The sequence below is a fragment of the Palaemon carinicauda genome, chromosome 28 (genome assembly GCF_036898095.1).
Source record: "Palaemon carinicauda isolate YSFRI2023 chromosome 28, ASM3689809v2, whole genome shotgun sequence".
Lineage (NCBI taxonomy): Eukaryota > Metazoa > Arthropoda > Malacostraca > Decapoda > Palaemonidae > Palaemon > Palaemon carinicauda.
Window position 1 is genome coordinate 98,405,947 of NC_090752.1, and position 16,824 is coordinate 98,422,770.

Here is a 16,824-nt window from a genome sequence, read left to right on the forward strand (position 1 = left end):
AAAAGATAACAAAGGAAAAATGGAAATTGAAAGCGAGAGAGTAATGCAGATAGAACTGAAAACCTGCTGCAAGTTACTTGCATTATCACTGCAGTGAGCCAGGCATGACGTGTATATATATATATATATATATATATATATATATATATATATATATATATATATATATATATATGTATATGTATATATATATACACACACACACACACACACATATATATATATATACATATATATATATATATATATATATATATATATATATATATATATATATATATGCAACTAAGCATTAGTGCTAAAATTTGCTTACATTTTCTTTATGAATTTCAATTACTAAGATAATTTATGGTTAGAAAGTATAAATAAAAACGAAAATCATACATTTTTTTCTTAAATGAAAAAAGAAAGATTAGTTCGAGTTCCCTTGGGCTTCCACACACGTGATAGAGATCTCAATTCGGGTCATTTGCCCGCTAACAGCTATGCAAGCCTCAGTAACGAGAAGCGTTAGGTCTTCAATTAAGGATAGAGTGGGAGTCTCTCTCTCTCTCTCTCTCTCTCTCTCTCTCTCTCTCTCTCTCTCTCTCTCTCTCTCTCTCTCTCTCTCGTAATATTGCCCTGCGACACACCCAAGCGCGTTAATTAATCCTGTGACGATCAAGGAGATCGTTAATTACGATTGATCAAGTCAACGGTAACAAAGTGAACAGTCATTCAGTTTATGCAATCACGAATTGCAACAACACCTGGTGGCAATAGCATGGCATTCTGTAAGACAAACACAAAGAATAACAAAACAGTAATGAAACATATAAACAAGGAAATTAAATCAAAACCAACAGCTTTATCTGATGCCCTTCAAGGTTAAATCTGACTTTTGTAATAAGGCAAAGGGCTAAATGTCATCTCATAGCATAAGTGTTATTTGGAATTAATTTCCAACTGTAACGAATATTTTTTTTATAAGCTGTTAATGAATTCTGCTTTCACAAAGTGAAGATTTTTTTTTTTTATAAATCCGTTATATTTTTTCGCTTGGTGATTTTCAGAGGATAATGTGTCTTAAAATCCCAAGGAAATCCCCAAGGAAGCTGACGCACGAACGTGTCTAAAAATGTATGAAAACCAGAAGTCAATGTGTAAAAATGCAATACAAAAACGTAAGGAAAAGCAAAACATTTTAGCGTTCATTTGTGGAGCTCTAAATCATATCTGAAAATATTTGCAGTTGCAAAAATGACTGCCAATGAAGGTGTATCTCTCTCGGTACTGATTTCTCCAGGGTCGGGATATTCAAACTCATGTTCCAAGTCAGAGGAAAGGGTAAGAGATAATTTGTGATATATCACGTTTAAGTGTTTTAAATATGTGTGTGTGTGCGCGCGCGCGCGCGTGTGTGTGTGCGAAGTTGCAATTGATACAAGGAAAAATAATTAAAACGAAGGCTACTAAAATAAATACACACAGATCTTACATATCAATGGGTTTTATTTGTTCTTGACGCAAATTCCTTAGCCAGGGCCAGTAGCAATTTTGATAAGTTACGTGAGAAATATTATTGCTCCTCTATTGCCTTAAACAGTGAACGATGTACCTGGTTGGGCTTAAATTGTGGTGGGTCACTTGTATATGCTATCAATACACACGTTTTTAATCGAAAATTTTCGGCATCAAACGTAGCAATTGAAGGAAAAATCATGATTAACTAATAGCTTCGTGTGTTTTTTACATGTTTGTTTTTCCACAATTTTTTAAGACCATACTTTTTTAATTTCTTTAAGCAATGTTCTCCTACTATAAGATTCAGGGCCTCTGTAACACGGTTTTTTGGACTTTGCTCCTTATCAATGCATCGGATGTAGCTAAAAGTTGACATATGTATATTTTACAACCACACACAAATTTTGTCAGCATTATCAATAACTTAAAGCCGATAGTTTTAATTTTTATAGAGTAAAAATGATCTGGCCGCCGCCATGGCCAGTGATAACGAGCCAAGAGTCGAAAACATTCATTACGTAAGCAATGTAAACACCTTTTGACAAAATTTGCCCCGCCCATCCACCAGACACCCATTCACCTTCTTCCATCGGCTCTGGAACCCATAACAGTCAAGAATGGCTAACAGGATTTGGAATTGCCCCCGTGGTTGCAAAACTGCATTTGTCTTATGACTTGCAACTTTAAACAGTCAAGAGAAAGCCCGTGGCCATATTTACTATAGCCTGAATAGGTAATTATTCAGTTTCTAGTTTAAATCCAATGTTTATGGCCTGATTTGTATTTAGCGTAACATGATAATAATACTTGTAATGTCAATCAGGCTTTTGAACTTTTCCATTAACTATTCACTATGCCACCAAGAGAGAGAGAGAGAAAGAGAGAGATTGTATGTAAACAGTCTTTATATAACTATTTTTGTTAAAATAAGAATTTTGTGCTAAACTCTCCATTAGACCAACGGATCATCCGATATTATTTTCTTAATTTCTTCTTAGGCCGTACGACCGTGTTGGCTATGTTTTGGGCATGACTGCATTTTATAAATAAATCAGGAATAGATTTAGGAGTTTTATTTGTACATCTAATGGCAATTTATAGAAGTAAAGTGAACATAATTCATTTATCCTTTAAAATAATTACTACATGTAGCCAAACAAATAGTAGTAAAGATGATAATGCAATGAAGGAATGATACCATACTTTATCTTTAGCTTCATCATCGGCAATAACATACCCAGTTGCCATAATTTGTCAGCTTCATGAAATAACCTATCATCTAATGTTAAACTTAATTTATGAGGAGGCCATGGCTTATTGCACAGTGAAAAAACATTAAAAAGACTTTATGAATGGCGGAACGATACATAAATGTGGGTGGGGTATCTGTGCTAGCGTAGTAATACTACTGTAGCAGTAGTGACACAACTGTAGTACACATGAATTAAACGTTTAGGCCAACTGCTGGGATCCTTGAGGATCATTTGGCACTTCTTACAACTACTCGAGAAATGAGTTTTTATATTTAAATTTTCTGATCCAACAATGCCCATGATAGCTTTCAGTGTTATCCTGAATTATAACGAGGCCAAAGTGAGTGGAGCCTCATGAAGTCATCATTCTGACGATAATTATTGGTGAAGGTTTAAAGCCAAAATACGGTACAGTCTTTTTTTTTTTACAGTAATTAGGTAGGTAGATAGACAATAAATAAAAATTGCTTAACATTGGATATAGCAGTTATCAAATCAAGCTTGTCTACGTTTTTGAAAATTACCAACTATTCCCTACACCTTGTCAATCTGATTGTGACCTATAAAGTAGACTGTAATTTCTTGGGAAACTTATTTGGGAGTTAGACTAATAATCGAAGTGTTTTTGTATTTATTAACATATTTTGTTGGTTTGTTCATTATGACAATTATCAGTGGAGAGGTTTCAGAGTTCATAAAGGTGTACTGCTTTGCTTTTATTTCCACTTTTATGTCATTGTTGGCAGAGGTATAGCCTTCGCTACGTATAGCCAATCATCGATCAAGAAAGAGGGAAGAAATGCCGTCATAAGCTACGTAACGAGTGCGTTCGAAACCTTTTCTCTGAGTAAGTTGTCCCGTCTTCAAAAACGTCACTTTTACATTATAAGTACCAAATTTATTCAACCTACGTAATGCAGAATATAGTCAAAACTTATGTGTAGATATAATGTGCATTCTGAAGAAGCGTTATATATATGAAATTCATAGATAAAAAATTATTGCGAAAAAACCGTGTTACAGAGGCCCTGAATCTCATACTAGCGTGCACTTAATGCAATCCAAATGGATTCTCGATATTGCTCTTGCTCTTTACACCTATATTTTTCACTTGGGATTCCATCTTTTACTCCAGAACTGTCGATAAACCGCACAAAGAATTTATCTTGTTTCAAAGCTGCCTGGAAATAACACCCGGACGTTCCAGAACTAATTACCAACGCTGGAATGCCTTTTTTAATTTTGAGCAAGTACACATTACCAACTACGAAGGAATAAACATTTCGATTTACAGCTGTTACAAGTTCGTATGGTTTCAATGCACAAATTGTTGTAGACAAATATATATATTTGGGGATAAATTATTGTTGATATAGATAAATTGCAGTAGACACTCTACTGTAGGACCAGAGATAAGGCGAGAACTTTATTCAATTATTTGTATTTACAGGTTTTACTATTGTTACTTTTATCATTGCTATTATTATCATCATACGTTTTTATCATCGTAGAATAATTCAACAAAACCAATTTGCTCCCGAGAAGGATATGTTCTAGAGAAAATCGGGGAGTGATGAAGTTAGAAAAAAGTTGGACAGCTAAGTAGGAAGAGACCAAGAGAACTACTGCAAAAAATATAACACAGAAAACAAGGCAGTTGGAGAATGATGATACAGAAAAAGAAAGATAATGGGAATATTTATATTGTTTGCACAAAGATTTATTAATGTTGCGAAAGAAATCCACAGTCATTTAAGTACGATTTACTTTTATATTTTTGTTAGAGCGAAGAATTTTTTGAAAATGTAAGGAATTTCACTAGAAAAAAAAATCGAAGTTTTGACAATAGAATCTAAACGTCAAAGAAGGAAGACCAAAAAACTGAACTTCCCTTTTAAAATATGAGAGAGAGAGAGAGAGAGAGAGAGAGAGAGAGAGAGAGAGAGAGAGAGAGAGAGAGAGAGAGAGAGAGTCCTACTCTACTTCCTACTTCGCTGCATCCTCGGACGCTTGTGTGTCCAGTCACCTGATCGATCAGTGATGTGTTTGTTTATGAAGACCGATGGCCTGGGGCCACTTCGCTTCGCATCCCGTCGACGTATGATATTAGAATGTGTTTACATTTGCATGTGGGTTCGGAAATGGTCGCTGCTGCCTGTGTGTGGAAGTAGGAGCATGCAGTAGGTTGGCCCTTGGGTAGGAACTACCACTTGCTTCCCTCTGTCGTTCTTGAAATGATCGTAAATATGCTAACTCATTACAAATATTGTGAAGAATTATGACAGTAAACTTTTTCTGTACGTAACTCCATTGGGGGGAAACATGTAAAATACAGGCAATGGCATATTTACACTAAAACACACACATGAACATATATGACTATGTATGCATGTTCATATGCTATTTGTTTTAATTTTGTACTTCTATACGGAATAGACAATATTTAAGTAATATCCAAGAGATGTAAAACCATGGAAAAATAGAAAATCAATTGCACCACATTGTGCAAAACAGAAAATAACTGCCAAAAGTAACAATAGATAGAAATAAGAAAAATATGAAACAAGGTAAAAAAAATATTGCTAGGAATGTCAAACGTCTGAATTAGGCAAATCCATTAGGCCTCTGGGACAGACTGGAATCCCATCCAAAAGTGGAGCTCAACCAGGTGAGAGAGGCCGTCCCCTGGGGCCGTATGTTGAACTTGTAGTCAGAATGACTTCCAACGCAAAGGACAAAGTATCTTGATGAAGCTGTCAGTGTATGATGATGCCTAAATGTCAGGTATAGGGACATATGAAAATGATGGCAACTTGTTAATAATAAATAGTGGTATTTTTACTGTTCAAAAAGTTGTAAAAGCTTGAATAAGATCCGATTATGAATATATTATATCTTTACTCTTTTGTCCTGTATGTAGTTAAGAAGTACTGATGGCACGACTTTATATATAAACCTGTGATGAGATAAGTGACAACTGCATCACTGGACGGTAGTTCGATGATTCAAAAACATTTCCTTTTAGGTCCTTTATTGTAGGAGTAATATCCCCACCAAGGGAAGTAACAATGATCATAACAGGCGTTCATGAAATCACACAACAAACTCAAAAGCTGATCACTACCCCTTTTCAATAAAATAGCAGGAATTCCGTCATCACCAATTCCATTTTTAGATTTTTTAATCAACCTTTTTAACGTATCTAATGATATTCTAATGTTGAATTTTCTGTTATTTATCCAATATTCATTTAATTTCAATAGTAGTTCATTTTCTGGGAGTTCATTTGAACTGTTTAAATCAAACGATAGAAATTTATTTTTAAAAATCGGTATTATATTTTCTATATTATTTTCCCCATCAATTATTTCTGATTGTTTCGCTTTGTTATTCTTTTTCATTACATCCCCCCAAGAATTTTTTCATATCTTTGTCCTCAAATTTTTCTTGAATCGATAAAGACCTCTCAGCAAATTCATTTCTCTTACATTCATTTAATGCCTCTTTGAATATTTTGCGACTTTCCCTCATTTGATCGAACTCTGGGCCAGCATGTATTTTTCCTGACTGCAACCACTTTAAGTATTCAATTCTGGCAGTTTTGTATTTACATTTTACATCACGATTCCATCAAGGTATCACTTTATATTTACATTTTCTCTTTATTGCCTTTGAGTAAAGAGAGCTTTCCTCTTTTACAGACATTGCAAGTGCAGAGTAAAAACAATCAATTTCCCTGAGATGTTTACAATCTCTACAACGCAAAGAACAGCAGTCAAATGATGCATTACTTACTAAGCTACCCACTCTAGACATCACATTTGCTCCAATAAGACAAAGTTCATTTGTAGAAAGTTTATCCCAGTCAACATGGTACCTAATTTTTCCGTCTTCAGGACCTAAATATGATGGTGTACAAGGACTTCCAGCATCAACAACCACTTCAGCTTCTACTGGCAAATGGTCCGAACCAATTATATCATACAATACTCTGATATTCTTCACATAGGTATCATTTTCCTTTCTCACAACTATATGGTCTAACCATTTGGTATAGCTACCCCCAAAGGACAAAAATGTGAAAGTAGAGTCATCCAGAGCACACACATCAAAACATTCAAGTTGATTATCTTTCATAAAATCCATCAAGTGATTCCATGAGCGACCAGAAAAAGGGTCTGCATTAAAATCACCAATAAAAAATATAGAATCATATCTAATCTCAGTTAAAATATATTCAAGATAACTAAGTGAAGCCAAATATTCATTCAAAGTCTCGATTCTACAAATATCGCTTCGGATATATACATTTACAAACACAAGTAATTTTTGGTTATAAAAAACGGACATTACAATAAAATCCTTCTCTATAATAATCTTTTTGATATCAAGAAGGAATTTTTTTTCCATAGACAAGCTAACCCACCCTCACACGTACCGGAAAAAGACTCAATAGCTTTCTCCGAATAGACTGCCGGTGACCCTATTACTTCATAATGCTCATCAATAAACTGTAAATCACCAAGTCTGTTTTCTGTAACAAATGTTTCTTGTAAAAATATAAAATCATACTGACTTACTGCAAGCTCTCTGACCAGATCAATATTTTTCGCCAGAGAGCAACAATTATTTGTGCAAAGTTTCAATGCCATAATAAATAGAAAGCAAAGGTACAAATATCAATAATGATGTAAAATAAACAAATGGTTACACTAATAATATCAAAAATTTGTCTTATTGTCTCTTTTTGTAATATTAATTTACTATGACCCCTTCAGGCCATGACTTTAGTCAAATAAGCCTTCCCTTTCGTCTAAATTCACTGTTAGTTTAAAAGCTTTGCTCTCTGAACTGAAGATTTCCAGTTCTATCTTAATAACATTTATATCAAAGACTTCTTTAACAAAACTTTTAATATCATTTGACTCAACTTCCGTATCCACTCTTCCAACTAAAACATCAACAGTTTTTTTCATTCCTTTGAACGAGTGGTGACCCGTTTTTTTAACACCGGTCACTTTAAAAGTTCGTTGGCTACGATTCTCAACTCGACTGTTTTTCTAAGTTTTTGCTGTAAGTTATTCTTTCCAACGAATGTCCAACCCTCTTCTTCACTTCTCCGACTATCTGCATCTTCTCTGTAGGCTGACAAAATCTCGTCAAGTTCTCGGCCCTGTCCAGCAATTCCTGAATCAGAATATGAACCATTCTGTCCCTCAACAAAGTTGTTTTCAGTAGAATTTAACGTCTTTTTCGTTGTTTACAGCTTTTCTTGGGTTATTTTGGATGGCCTAGGTGCAACTGCTGAGTAAGATAGCCAGGTATTATTATCTTTTTCCCCAATACAAACCCTCTCGGGGAGAGATCCCTCTCCACTGACCGACATCCTGAAAGATTGCATATCCTGCAATAGCTCCATCTCATCGGATAAATCATTTGCGGCTTCATTTATACCTTTGACGGCACAGCTGAATTCATTTTTAAGGTCTCTGTCATCATTCCTCACTTGTCTCACAGAATCTGCAGTATTTATTACCTCAGATCTAATATCGACAAACTTTGGTAACACTTCATTTATTTTATTTACGTCTTCCGATAATCTTAATATCAGTAGGAGAATAAATTCCATACCAATGGGAGGCATTCCTCTATAGCTCTCACAACCAAATTTTATTCCCTTGCTTGAAGCAATTACCTCTTCACTGTATTCCAATACATCCTTTAAGTCTTTTCGTTTTTTCACTGGGTCCCTCCTCCAAACAAGGTCCTTATGAAGAATATTTGCAAGCTCGGATTTCGCAGTCTTGATATTTTCATGGGAATAAAAACAATCAGCTACATCCAATAAAGTTTTTAGTTAAATAATTTTTTGCAGAAGTTATAAAACAAAGGAGGATGTTTATGATTATTTCGTTATCCATTACATTAAAACGTAACCTGCTCCAAATATAAACATACACCATTTGTTAGTAGTTCACCATCTACGGAGAGCTTAATGCGCATGCGCAAACCAGGAAATTTTTTTTTCATGGGTAGTTGCCCAAATCCACAATTCTTAAATGGAAATTTTTCTCACCATCAGTCTCTATAAGATTATCACCATGCACTCATATTAATCACTACACATTTATATAAATATATATATATATATATATATATATATATATATATATATATATATATATATATATATATATATAATGGACTGACGAAATCTAACTGAGGCCTTTTGCGTCAATAGGCTTAGGGGGACATAATAATGATGATAATATATATGGATATATACTATACATACATACACCCAGAGAAGTAGGTATGTATGTACATATATACGTGTGATTACATGCATACATACATATATACATATGGAAATAAATAAATAAATATATATATATATATATATATATATATATATATATATAAACACACCTACATATATATATATATATATATATATATATATATACATAAATGTGTGTGTAAGTATATATACACATACGCATATATATATGAATATATATAAGCATATATATACATGCATACTATATTATGTATATATATATATATATATATATATATATATGTGTGTGTGTGTGTGTGTTTGTGTGTATACTGTACACACATACATACATATATAATTGTATGTAACATAATATATATATATATATATATACATATATATATCTATACTGTATATATATATATATATATATATATATATATATATATATATATGTATATATATATATATATATATAGAGAGAGAGAGAGAGAGAGAGAGAGAGAGAGAGAGAGAGAGAGAGAGAGAGAGAGAGAGAGAGAGAGAGAGACGACCATTTCAGAATCGTCGTTGTAGAAGTCGATTGAGCTCCCAAAGTCTGCAGGATTTTTTTGTCTTCACTGGATCTTTGAGTCGGTTTTCTGCCAGGTCTTGGTCCGTTTCTCAAGGGCTTCAGGATTATTTCGTCTCTAACTGATCCCCCAAAGGCAGAGAGAGAGAGAGAGAGAGAGAGAGAGAGAGAGAGAGAGAGAGAGAGAGAGAGAGAGAGACCATTTCAGAATCGTCGTTGTAAACATCTTCGATTGAGCACCCAAAGTCTGCAGGATTTTCTTGTCTTCACTGGATCTTTGAGTCGGTTTTCTGCCAGGTCTTCAGAATTATTTCGTCTCCAACTGACCTCCTAAAGGAGGAGTAATTGGAAATCTATTATTTTTTTGCCAGGCCTTGAATTGTTTCTCAATGGCTGCTACAGGATTATTTTGACTCCAGTGATGACTCTGAAAATCTTCATCTTCCTTGGCTCCAGGAATTCTTCGTCTTCAGAGAAATGTGTCAATATTTTTTTTTTTCTAATTTTAATGCTATATTCGTCAGCCATGGAAGGCATTGAGTAAATCTTTTCTATACAAAATGGTTAGATTTATGACTGACAGAATGATTTTACTGGGATCTTTGACAGCTTTTGGCGCCATGGCATGGTGCTTGGGAGACGAGGATTCACAAAGAGAAGCAGAAAAATTCTTGGATTTGATGGATCGGGAGGAAATGGAGAGACTGCAACCAGCAGTCTACGGTGGGGCAAATTATGTTGCCGGAGAAACTAAGGAACACGCACAATTGGAGGAAGCATCTCAAAGGATCTCAGTGAGGAGTTGGGCAATGCCGAAGAGAGAATTAAATGATTTGATGATTTCTTCGCTAGAATGCACCAAGAAACGGAAACGACCAATGACTTACAACGCATCTGTGAAGAGGTGCATGACGCAGAGGCAGAAGAAATTGAGTTATCTAAGGACAACATAGCTATATCAGCTTTAAATAAAGATTTAGATAGAGCCAATAAGAAAATTGAGTCTCTTATGCTAAGTCTAGAAAAAGATGAAACTGAAAACCATGAACTTGGTGAGGAGCTTTTGGTCAAGAAATCTGTTCAGGTAGGAGAAATTGAGTTATATAATAACATCGGTAACTTAGCTTTAATTGATGATTTAAAGAGAGCAAATAGGAATATTGAGTCTCTTATGGTAAGTCTAGAAAAAGCTGAAGCTCGAAAACGATCAAATTCGTGATGAGCTTTTGACCAAGGCAGCTGTAGAAAATGAGTTAGAAAATGCCCATGAGGAAATTCGCATACTCGAGAAGAGGCTGGAAAGAGTAGCAGGAGATCTGTTGACAGCTAACGAGAAACTTTTGGAAAAGAGCGACTTCTTGTTGTTATTGTTGTTATAAAACAAGATAGAATTTTTCGGGAGTTCTAAAAGGATTCGGAAGAATGCAAGGGGTGTGGGAGCTAAAAAGAGGTCAAAGAACTTCTAATGCAAGGGGTGTGGGAGCTAAAAAGAGGTAAAAGAACTTCTAATGCAAGGGGTGTGGGAGCTAAAAAGAGGTAAAAGAACTTCTAATGCAAGGGGTGTGGGAGCTAAAAAGCGGTCAAAGAACTTCTAATGCAAGGGGTGTGGGAGTTAAAAGAGGTCAAAGAACTTCTAATGCAAGGGGGTGAGCTAAAAAGCAGTCAAAGAACTTCTAATGCAAGGGGTGGGGGCGCTAAAAAGAGGTCAAAGAACTTCTAATGCAAGGGGTGTGGGAGCTAAAAAGAGGTCAAAGAACTTCTAATGCAAGGGGTGTGGGAGCTAAAAAGAGGTCAAAGAACTTCTAATGCAAGGGATGTGGGAGCTAAAAAGCGGTCAAAGAACTTCTAATGCAAGGGGTGTGGGAGCTAAAAAGCGGTTAAAGAACTTCTAATGCAAGGGGTGTGGGAGCTAAAAAGAGGCCAAAGAACTTCTAATGCAAGGGGTGTGGGAGCTAAAAAGCGGTCAAAGAACTTCTAATGCAAGGGGTGGGGGAGCTAAAAAGAGGTCAAAGTGGGAGCTGAAAAGCGGTCAAAGAACTTCTAATGCAAGGGGTGGGAGAGATAAAAAGAGGTCAAAGAACTTCTAATGCAAGGGGTGGGGGAGCTAAAAAGAGGTCAAAGTGGGAGCTGAAAAGCGGTCAAAGAACTTCTAATGCAAGGGGTGGGAGAGATAAAAAGAGGTCAAAGAACTTCTAATGCAAGGGGTGTGGGGGCTAAAAAGCGGTCAAAGAACTTCTATTGCAAGGGGTGGGGGAGCAAAAAAGAGGTCAAAGAACTTCTAATGCAAGGGGTGTGGGAGCTAAAAAGCGGTCAAAGAACTTCTAATACAAGGGGTGGGGGAGCTAAAAAGAGGTCAAAGAACTTCTAATGCAAGGGGTGTGGGAGCTAAAAACCGGTCAAAGAACTTCTAATGCAAGGGGTGGGGGAGCTAAAAAGAGGTCAAAGAACTTCTAATACAAGGGATGGGGGAGCTAAAGAGGTCAAAGAACTTCTAATGCAAGGGTTGGGGGATAGATGTCGCCAGCGAGGCTTTGGGGAAGGCGCGACGGCGTCTGTGTTCTTTCTGATGCGTTAACTTAATTAAATACAAGTAAAAACAGGGCATTAAATACCTATTATAAATACTAAACTCTTTCTTATCTTGACAGCACAAATGAAATCTTACAAGTTCCAACATGTAACTAAGCGCTCCCGAAACACGAGTCAACCTTTTACTTCTGCTTGGAGGATACCCTCGCAAGTAAAAGGTAGAAGTACAAGGTAATTCTCTGAAGCAAAAGGTAGAAGTATAAGCAAATCTTTCTTTCCATATTCATAATGATGACCTTATGCTTACAAGGGTATCCTTCATTTTTATAAATACCTCCCTATATCATTACAGTGTATGGCCGTGTATGAAACACGTGCGGTACATGCTTACACTTTAACGCGTATTGATAGACCCATGAATATTTGTTTCCTCAGGAACATGGAGAAGTATTTGGGTTCTTATATATATATATATATATATATATATATATATATATATATATATGTTTGTGTGTATATATATATATATATATATATATATATATATATATGTTTGTATATATATATATATATATATATATATATATATACACTTATATATACATATATAGAATTATATATATATATATATATATATATACATATATATGTACACACATATATAACTATATGTATTTATATATACTGTATATACATACAACCATACATATATATATATATATATATATATATATATATATATATATATACACAAACACACACACACACACATATATATATATATATATATATATATATATATATATATATATATGTGTGTGTGTGTGTGTGTGTATAAAAGGTTCCTTTCAAAATGAAAACATTCCATTTAGGGGGAAAAGTATGATAACCACTTGTTTAAAATTAGTCTATAGTTTTACGAGATTCTAGAACAATGGTCTTATGTGTTTCAAGTTCACCTGTACAATCTCTCCCCCCAATACCCTGCCTGCAATTCTTCTTCGCTCAAGAGTTTAACTGCAGCAGTCACTGTTCAGTGGCTCCTTTCCTCTTGGTAAGGATAGAAGAGACTCTTTAGCTATGGCAAGCAGCTCTTCTAGGAGAAGGTCACTCCAAAATCAAACCATTGTCCTGTAGTATTGGGTAGTGCCATAGCCTCTGTACCATGGTCTTCCACTCTCTTGGGTTAGAGTTCTCTTGCTTGAGGGTACACTTGGGCACACTATTCTATCTTATTTCTCTTCCTCTAGTTTTGTTAGTTTTGATAATTTATATAGGATATTCTTATTCTAATGTTGTTACTATTGTTAAAAATATTCTACTATGGGTTTCACAGACAGTGCAAGTGCGATTTTTTGCAATTATTCTGTAACGAACACTCGTATCAGTACGAGATTTTACTATAGTGTATTACACCCAGTAAGGAAATTTATAGGAGTATCATGAATCATTTATTGTAAATAATAAAGACTTTTGTACCTATACCAAGAGGCAAAACTCATTAGCCAAGCAAGAAAACGAACACCAGGTTGGAAGAGCTCCGCCTGCCTACAACCCCCTTCACCTCCAACCCCCATTTTCTTCCTCCCCTCTCCTTTCTTCCTTCACCTGCCCTACGTCTTTCCTTCTCTCTCTCTGAATGTTGCTTTGATTTAAACATATTTTTTACGATTTTTCTTTCTATCACTCTAATAATTATTTACATAACCAATACCATAGAGAGAGAGAGAGAGAGAGAGAGAGAGAGAGAGAGAGAGAGAGAGAGAGAGAGATGAGCAAACCAGTGAATTAAGCAGTCAGTCATCTGATAGGTAACAACCGATTGAATTGTTCCATATCTACAACAATAAATATTATAATTAGATAAGATAGATAGATAGATAGAGTGCTTGATATAAAAAAAAAATCATACAAAATAAGTTGCAACTTAAGCTACCTTCTCAGAAAGAGAGCATGAAGGGAAGGGAAAGAACGGAGAGGGATGGATGGCGTGGAGGTGGAGAGAGATAGCTTGAAGTAGGGGGAGAGCAGGTGAGGGATGAAAGGAGAGGGAGGGAGGGGGTGGAGGTAGAGGTTCTGTATATTATTGTTCGGTTTTGTGACTGGATGATTGAGATTTTGCCCTTTGGCATAGGGGCAAGTGTCTTTATAATTAATAATTAACGATTCATTATACCCCTATAAATTTCCTCACTGGGTGTAATACCCTATAGCAACATCTCGTATTGATACGACTGTTCGTTACAGAATAATTGCAAAAAAATCGCACTTGCACTGTCTGTGAAACCCATAGTAGTTTTCTTTATTTCCTTTCCTCATTAGGATATTTTCCTTGTTAGAGCCCCTGGACTTATAGTATCCTTGAGGCATTCCATATTCGCTATCTTCAGCGTATATCAGGGCTCACATGGCAAGACAAAGTACCTCATTCTGAAATTCTCCACCGTTCAAACCTGCTGAGTATATAATCCACAATGGCAGAAAAACAACTCGGGTGGATCGGCCACGTCATCCGTATGCCAGAACATCGCCTTCCCCGCCAGGTCCTCTACAGTCAGCTCCCCGAAGCTCGGTGTAATCCAGGGGGTCAGAAAAAGAGGTACAAGGACAACATCAAAGCTACGCTCAAGAAGTGCAACATACAACCTGAGCAACTAGAAATGAACGCCTCTGACAGACCACTATGGTGCTCACTCTGTAAAGCTGGAGTCAATCAACTTGAAGACACCCGGAACCAGGCAAGACAACAGCGCAGGGAGAGAAGACAAAACCGTCGAGATCGGATACCCCCTGTCAACCCAGACCTGACTTGCCAGTTGTGTGGATCCAGAATTGGTCTTCACAGCCATTCAAGATGGCACCAACGACAACAGATCTAACTTCATCCCCATCATAGCGAAGCAGAAGTCGTCTTCGATTCGAAGGACAGCAATAATGTAACGTAAATAGTATCCTGCATTTCCGACTAGGATTGTAGCTTAGCAAGTAATAATAATAATAATAATAATAATAATAATAATAATAATAATAATAATAATAATAATGCCAGTTTTCGTTATGTGCTCTTACTAAGAGCACGTCTGTCAGGCCCAAGTTACGAGAGGGGCTTTTGATTGGAGGAAGGAACTTACATTTTACTTTCAATCTGAAAGGACTCATATTCACTCCATTCTTAACACGAGGCAGACGGTTTCTGTTGCCCGCAACTATAGTATATGTAAATTTTCATGGTACAACAGCATTACGTTCCTAATGGTGGTTACAATTATCAATAATTTCCTGTCTGCGGCCTAATATGAAGTCTTGGTTGATATTTTTCCTGTCTGTCCTATCGTTTTTTTTGATGAATTAACAAATACTTCTTCATTAAATATAGTTTCTGCGTAAAATCCTCCCGTGACCAAAATCCTGTCTGCCTGTCTGTCTGTCCTCGTTTTTTGATGAATTAACAAATACTTCTTCATTAAATATAGTTTCTGCGTAAAATCCTCCCGTGACCAAAATCCTGTCTGCCTGTTGTCTGTCCTCGCTTTTTGATGGATTAACAAATACTTTTTCAATAGATATAGTTTCTGCGTAAAATCGTCCGGTGACTAAAAGCAAGACAGACAATCAAATATACGGACAGTAAAACCTACTTCAAGAGACCGTCGCAATTTCATCCCGAAGTGGAGTTGTCCTTTGCAGGTATTGAAAATCGATATGAATCCACAGGAGACAGGAGAAGAGAGAAGCTACACGGCCACTACACGACTGATTAGAACAAACCTTTCAAATACAATTTCCCCTTGAGGAAATAGATATAAGTTATCGGTTGTGTAACTAAAATTAGCTTTGCTTGGCAGAACTCAAAAGATATATCCCCACTTTGAAACCCAATAATAATTGTCTTTTCGTTTTATTTCAAGTTTACAGTAAGGTGAAGATGAAGGTGTCTAGTTTCAGTTCCAGTATCATCAGAATAGATGCTCACCAGAACGTCAGCCGAGCAAGCCCATACCCCGACTGTGATGCCCAACCACAGCAGTGGCCTCCCCAGTAAACATCCGGCCTTAAACTCATGGTACGGGCGGGGAGCCTATAGGTCTATTTGCTGAGTAATCAGCAGCCACTGCCTGGCCCTCTTTGCTCCTAGCTTGGGTGGAGAGGGGGCCTGGGCGCTGATCATATGTTTATATGGTCAGTCTCTCAGGCATTGTCCAGCTTGATAGGGCAATGTCACTGTCCCTTGCCACACTCATTCATAAGTGGCCTTTAAACTGCCTGTTGAAACAAGCAATTCATTAGAAACCAGTGAATAATACTAATAGAAAATTAAAAGAAAATTGATGCTAAAGATAATAAATTCTTAAAATCGCAGATTGGGAAAAATCCAATGAATAATGGGTGGATATTGCTGATGCAATTGAAGACTAGCTACCAGCACCATTTATCATTCACATCTGGGCCAATACAATAAAAAAAAAAACAATATAAAAAAAGAACGGAAAAGAAAGGAAAGGTAGTTTAACATTCATAGATCAGTGGTCCAATAAAATAGGAATATCAAGAAATAAAAGAAAAGGCAGAGTAAGGAGTCTGGTTCCCGGATATTCCTTTGAACGAATGGATGAGAAATTCTCATCATCTGGAGCTGATCTAGCAAAAAGCGACATCTGGCATCAATTTCTTTTATCTCTAGAAATTTA

At 36.0% G+C, this 16,824-nt stretch overlaps 1 protein-coding gene across 1 annotated transcript; it reads left to right on the forward strand.

The window, feature by feature from the left end:
• The first annotated feature begins 10,460 nt into the window (after positions 1 to 10,460).
• On the forward strand, positions 10,461 to 10,986 carry LOC137621963 (uncharacterized). The gene is made up of 2 exons (XM_068352461.1): positions 10,461 to 10,691; positions 10,792 to 10,986. Exons 1-2 carry the CDS (start codon positions 10,461 to 10,463, stop codon positions 10,984 to 10,986), a joined length of 426 nt encoding a protein of 141 aa, XP_068208562.1.
• Positions 10,987 to 16,824: the final 5,838 nt, after the last annotated feature.